The following is a 6,797-nucleotide window of genomic DNA, read 5'->3' as shown; positions in this document are numbered from 1 at the left end:
ATAGGCAGTAAGTCTGAAATAGTTAAAGTGTGTGGAGTTCATCATGATCCTGTCAATGCATCACGACAATCATAACACTGTTTACAGGGTGAACGAAGACACAATTCAGTTACATATTTTAGTTTAGATTTCAACCAGTTAAAGTTGGTGATTGTTGAAGACAAAACATGAAACGTTTGTGAGCAGAGTTGACTTTACTTACATGATACAGGACACAGTGAGACATTTCACAGTCAGTACGATGCTATCGACTAACTGAGCTGCAACTGTGCTGCTGCTTCTTTTAAACTTTTCCAGCTTCATGGAAAAGCAGACTGACCTCATCAATACAACATCCCTGTGATATTTCCCTTCTCGAGCACTCATTGGAGCAAATTTGAATATTTACACACCTCCTGTTGCTGCTGCTGCCTGGGATGGAGACCGTAGTCAAGTAAATGTTTTTTTGTTTTTTTTTTTCAAAAAAGCACTCAAGTAGAAGTAAAGTTATTCATGTAAAATGTACTCAGTGTCAAAATCTCCAGTTAGAGCAGCGCCCGTTTCTTAACGTATGATTCCCACCTGTTTTTGTTTGATATATTTACTCTTGGAGGCATTAACAACTGATACAATCAAAAAGCAATACATCAGCAAAGTAGCTTTTAGAAAACATTAACACCACAACAGCAAATGTATATTGTTTGTGACAGTTGAGTTTACGAAATGTACCTTTCATTTTGATATATTTTTGGACTTTTGGCCTTTATTTTCGAGCAGTAGAGATAGACAGGAAAGGCAGGAGACGAATGGGGAGAGACCTGCAGCAAAGGGTCATGAGCAGGAGTCGAACCGACGACCGCTGCGTTGGGGAACTGTGGCCCCTGTTAATGGGTTGCCCGCTTAACTCGATGAGCTACAGTGGTGCCCAATGAAATGCACCTTTGACAAGGTGTATACTGTGTCGCCTCGTGGCAACATCGTCATGCAGTGCCAATGTTTTTGTTTTGAGTGATGCTGAATGCAGGTGCCCTGGTCAAACATAGACACTTCACCCCTGTTTTGTTTTGCTCCAAAGAGAACAACAGCGACCCTGAACAATTGTCCAACTTGTCCCGCTAGAGTATTGACCCATCCATCCGTCCCTCTCCCCAGCAATGCTTTCCAGTTCTGTCTGAGGGATCCCTAGGCATTCCCAGGCTAGATGAGATATGTCATCCTTTTCGCAAGTTCTCTTCCTATTCCAGTGTCTTCTCCCAGTTGAATGTACCTGGAAGACCTCCAAAAGAAGTCGCCCAGGAGGCATTCGAATCAGATGATTAAACTACCTCAACTGGTTCCTTTGGATGGATAGGAGCTGTGAGTCTCCTCCAAGTTCCTTCCAGATGTCCAAGCTCTTCACCCTATCTTGAAGGCTGAGCCCAGCCACCCTACAGACGACACTCTTTTCAGCCTTTTCTCTCGGTGACCTCATTCTTCCAGTCACTACCCAGAGCTTATGACCATAGGTGAGGTTGTAATGTAGATGGGCTTGTAAACTGAGAGCTTCACCTTCTGGCACAACCCTGACAGAGTCCAACAGTGTTTGCCTTTGTGCCAAGAATATAAACACAGTTCCCACATTAATTGTAGAAGGACTGGAAGCTTGTTACAGTGACCCACGTTCCCCATTCTCCTGTACTACCACCCTGAAGGGGCCCGCAAAGGACAAGGTCAAAAGCCTTTTCCAAGTCCGCACAACACATCTGGACCGGATAGTCAGACTCCCATGATCCCTTCAACAATTCTGCATGGGTAATGAGCTGGTCCGCTGTTTCACAATATCCACACTGCTTCTCCTAAATCCAAAGTTTGACAGTTGGCTGGAGCCACCCTCCAGCGTCCCGGAGTAAACTTTCCCATGTAGGTCGAGCAGTGTGATACTCCAGTAATTAGAGCACTCTTTGATCTCTTTTTTGAAAATTGGAACCACCACCCCGTTCTGCCACTCCACGAGCACCATCCCTGATTTTTTACACTACTCTGAGGAGGCATGTCAGCCAAGACAGTTCAACAATGCCCTGAGCCTTCAGCATCTGAAGGGGTATCTCATCCACACATGGTGCCTAGCCTTCTCTCTGCTCAACACCGCCTGGCACAAGCCCTACCATTCCTTCCTGAAGTGTCGAGAAGTTTGCTATCACATCCTCGAGGCCGACAAAAATCCTACTTAACAGCCTTTCTGAACTTCTCCCACACCTGAGTCTTGACTCTGCAACTGCCGCAGTTGCATTCTGTCTTGTCCTCTGTTACCTATCTGCTGCTTCTGGAGACCCCATGGGCCAACCAGGTCTGACTGATCTTCTTTTAAGCCTGACAGCCTCTTCCACGCCTGTGTCCAGCAACGGGCTTTTAGGTTGCTGCTACAACAGGCACAGTTGCCTTCTAGCCACAACTGCTAACAGCCACTATTGCAGTGGAGGCTTTGAACAAGGTCCACTCAGATTTTTCTGTCCACAACCTTCCTTGGGATACACGAGAAACTTTTGTGGAGGTGGGAGTTGAAGACCACACTCGCAGAGGCCTCTGCCAGACACTCGCAGTTCACCATTATTGCATGTTTGGGTTTACCAGGTCTGTCTGGCAGCCTTTTCCCGCCATCACCAGCAGGTGGTTATCAGCTGACAGGTCTTCTCCGAGACATAACCAGGGGTCCGTTTCACAACACAGGTTTAGTGAAGACTCTGAGTCTGTTAACCCTGAAATGAAGGAAACTCTCCCACATTTCAGGGTTAACAGACTCAGAGTTTTCACTAAACCTGCTTTGTGATACGGATCCCAGGTTTGATGTTACAACCACAAAGGCAATAATCGACTTTTGGCATAAGGTGCTCTGGTAGAGCTTTTATAAGCCATACATCAGTAGCCAGGATTGTAATCATTCAAACAATTAAAGTTATATTACCTAAGAAGGCAGAAGACTAAGGGCATTGATGTCAGAAAATATATAGTAGTTTAGCTCTCGTACCTGTTTTTTCCACCAGGTAGAACCTTTTATTGTGAGATGACAGACTGCAGTTGGTGTTTTGTAATGTCGCAATACGACAAAGTTGTCACTTGGACTACGGGCAATTCTGTGTTGGCAAGCAAAATGTGTTGCCGTGGTTCAGTCTTTATTTATTTTACAAAAACTGAAAAAAACTGGATTCAACATGTCGAAATGTTTTCAATTTCTTTCCACCCTTGTCTCCTGTCTGCTCTGTGTAAATGCAGACTGCAATTCAGTCAAAAGGTCCCTGAATTTTATGATGTTTTTTTTGTTTGTTTGTTTGTTTTTTACAAAATCTGGTTGAAGCAAATGACCAAAATGACACATGTGGAAGAGACTTAAATTTGATTGATGTGAATGATTTTTAGAAAGTAAATATGGCTTTATAACCCACCGACAGGTTTGGCAGAGAAGCAAGGTCTCTGAGGCTTTGTGTTGGTTTGGGTTTATTTTTGTTGTCCTTGACACTTTACTTCTGGATCAACTCATATAAAATCAATTAAGTCTGAAAAAGTTCCCACCGTACTCCCTCAGAGTTTTTTTGTACAATAATTTGGGTATGTTTACTGGCAGTATGCAAAGTTTACCTTCCTAATAGAAATGTTTTCTGAGTTCCACGTCCTTACAGGAAAAGGGGTGGTGACCGATTATAGCCCTTTTCAAAATACTCATCATCGTCCGGAGTTTTGCAGAGTAATCGCCGATCTATTGTTAATTTCTCATAAAACAATAACTGCTGTTAAGTGTCACAGTCGTCTTCCGTAACGGTCATGATGTCATGTCACTGTTAGTTTTACTTTGTCAGAAAACACGATGAGGTGACACAGTTGTTATGGAGGAACATTAGTGTCGGACTATTTGCGACCATTATATATTTAAAATGCAACTCTGTCAGAGATGACATGTTTTGACATCTGAGAAAGGCGTCTCTGGTTTTTATTTTGGTTCATATGAGTCATGACTTCATGGTAAAGAAAATAATGGAGTAGAGATAATGTGATGTAACGTTGAAGGGCATCAGAGGGCTGCATCAGTAATGTTCTGCCAGTAACTTCACTCATTATGTTGCTTATACAGAGCAGACACCTACGGCCTAAACCTGAAGATTAAGTCATCAGTACAGCTGGTCGCTATATTCATGCTCCACAGAAAGAAAAATGCACAATGCAAATTTAAAATAAAATACCCTACATTACAGACATATCTGTTTAACTGATGCATATTATGTTTAATGCTTTGTTGCATTTTTTTAAAACTTGAAATTCCTCTGTGTTGTAAAGTTAAACAAATACTAAAGGACAAAGTATAAAACAGTAAAACGTTCTGCCTCAGCATCGGCCTCAGAAAAATCCACATCGGTCGGGCCCTAATTTTCTCTATCTTTGTTGATGACAAACAGAATTCATAGTCAGCATATTTTCAAATGCTTGACAAGGTCTTTCCTTCACAGATGTGAAACATTTAAAGACAAAGTGTTTTGTCTTCTGTTGGTGTTGTATATCCTGCATGTTTCACTTCAGACAACTCTGGTCGACACAACAAAGACTTCAGTGCTTTTTATTGTTTCTCAACCAGAACAGATTTGATTAGATTTATTGATTCATTTCAGACATGTCAAGACCAAACCCAGTGTACCAGTACATACACAAAAAGAAAGAACAAAAAACATCAGTAACACTAATATGAAATGATGCACATATATGTACATATATACACACACACGTTATGTACACGCGAAGAGCAACACACATAACACACACAACCAATGGACCTGGTTTACATGTCTGAAAGGGGGGTAGGAAGAAGTAAAACTTATTTCATCCTACCCCTTCTCCCTTATTCAGTAGTTGTTACACATTACAATCATCCTTATTCCTGAGTCTTACGAGTGTATAAATTCACTTCATCGAAACAGACTTTTACACACATGACGGATTTTGGACATTTTCAGTCCGTACAGTACAGGGTTGAAGAGCGGCTGGCATGTTAGAAAGTACAAGGATAAAAATATACGCAATGTATTCGGCACATTGTTCATGTCGAACCTGCTCTGTAAAACCTCAAATGTGCAACCGAAGAAGAAGTTGAGCATTGAAGCCAGGTGAGGTGTGCAGGTGCTGACGGCTTTCTGTCTGGTCTGTTTGCAGCCAGAAAAACACACTCTGAGGATCCTCATGTAGGTGTAGAGGATTAAACTTAGAAGACCAATTAATGTGAATGCCGTAATACAGAGTCCATAGACATTGTTGACGGTGGTGTCAGAACAGGCCAGTTTGACGATGGAGTAGTTGTCACAGTACACTTTGTTGATGATGTTTCCACACAGCTGTAAAGTGAAACTCAAAGATGTGGTGGTAACTATTATAAGAAAAGGAGGAATCCAGGAGGCAGCAATAAGAAAGGCAATCCTCTTAAATGTCATGCGTGTGTTGTATTGCAGAGGATAACAGATAGCGAGATATCTGTCATAGGACATGACGGCTAAGTTGAAAAACTCTACAGCAGCATATGAATATAAACAGAAAACTTGCAAGAAACAAACAGCTGCAGAAACAGTGTGAATCTCAGAGAGGATCTGAACCAGCAGGAATGGAAATAATCCTGTACTGCCATACAGTTCATTTACAAACAGACTGACCAGAAACATGTACATGGGCTCATGTAGGCTTCTGTTCATGCAGATAACCACAATGAGAAACACATTGGCACTGATGATTAAAACATAAACAGTCAGAATAACCAGGAAATATAAGTATTTAAAAAGTCCAGTGTCAAAGTAGGCGCCAAGAGTAAAATATGAGACCTGTGTGGAGTTTATCATGATCGCCGTGAAGTCATGGTTCCCTCCGGTGCAAAGAAGTTATTCCTGAGAAATACAAATGGTTCCTGTTGGGCAAAATGTGCGTAAAGCACAACAGCGGTAGAGTTATATACGGGACATTTGGTTTATTCAGTAAAATACGTCGTCTGCCTGCTGTTGGGAGAACACGTGCGTCGTCGACAGCAGAGTAATGAAACAGACACCCGACCGGTCGACATGCTGCCGCCGCACTGAGCCGGAACTTCCTCGACCTCCTTTAAACTTTAACAACAGAGACGTGACGTCGTCATCAGAACACCGGCAGCTTGCTGACTCAGCAAAAACGTCCACCATGAAACCGAAACCTCTGAACCCAGAACAGTTTCTGGACGCTTCCTGCTCCTGCCGCATTTCAACAATCGTCGTCGTCGTCGTTGGTAAATTGTTGCGCTGATATCCAGATCAGCACCTCAACAACCCATCGACACCCACATCACTGACACTTTTATGCATTATTCTCCAGATTATTGATCCTTTGAGGGGTTAATATTCAAGTTATTGATACTTTGATGGGTGAATATCCAGGTAGTTAATAGTTTGATGGGTTAACATCCAGGTTATTGATACTTTGAGGGGTTAATATTCAGATTATTGACAATTTTGTCCATCAACATCCAGGTCATTTTCACTTTTTTCATTCATACCCAGACTATTGACACTTGGTGTGATATTTTATGGGTTATTGATACTTTGATGGGTTAAAATCCAGATTATTGCTGCTTTGAAGGGTTAATATTCAGATGATCTGTTTGTCGGCCGCTAGAAAGTTTAAAGTCCAGCAATTCTTTCTGTTTTTACAGTCTCTGGCTGTGAAATGGTGTCACCATGGCGATTTTGTTTAAAGATAATATACCTTTCAACCCTGTAGTGGGTTTGAGGGTTCAGAGGGTTAAAAGACAGGAGGACTTTAACAAATGGTTAGTGAGGCCTTTA

The 6,797-nt window shown here is 42.0% G+C and overlaps 1 protein-coding gene across 1 annotated transcript; it reads right to left on the bottom strand.

The window, feature by feature from the left end:
- Positions 1-4,907: 4,907 nt before the first annotated feature.
- Positions 4,908-5,825, bottom strand: LOC103374358 (olfactory receptor 49-like). The gene has a single exon (XM_008304436.1). The coding sequence runs from the start codon at positions 5,823-5,825 to the stop codon at positions 4,908-4,910; it is 918 nt and encodes a 305-aa protein (XP_008302658.1).
- Between the last annotated feature and the right edge of the window lie 972 nt (positions 5,826-6,797).

The sequence above is a fragment of the Stegastes partitus genome, unplaced genomic scaffold (assembly GCF_000690725.1).
Source record: "Stegastes partitus isolate 25-593 unplaced genomic scaffold, Stegastes_partitus-1.0.2 Scaffold2219, whole genome shotgun sequence".
Taxonomy (NCBI): Eukaryota; Metazoa; Chordata; class Actinopteri; family Pomacentridae; genus Stegastes; species Stegastes partitus.
This window is presented reverse-complemented; position numbering and strand designations above follow the sequence as displayed.

Excerpts from the sequence above, each read along its gene's own strand:
- LOC103374358 (XM_008304436.1), bottom strand. The coding sequence starts at position 5,825 with ATGATAAACTCCACACAGGTCTCATATTTTACTCTTGGCGCCTACTTT.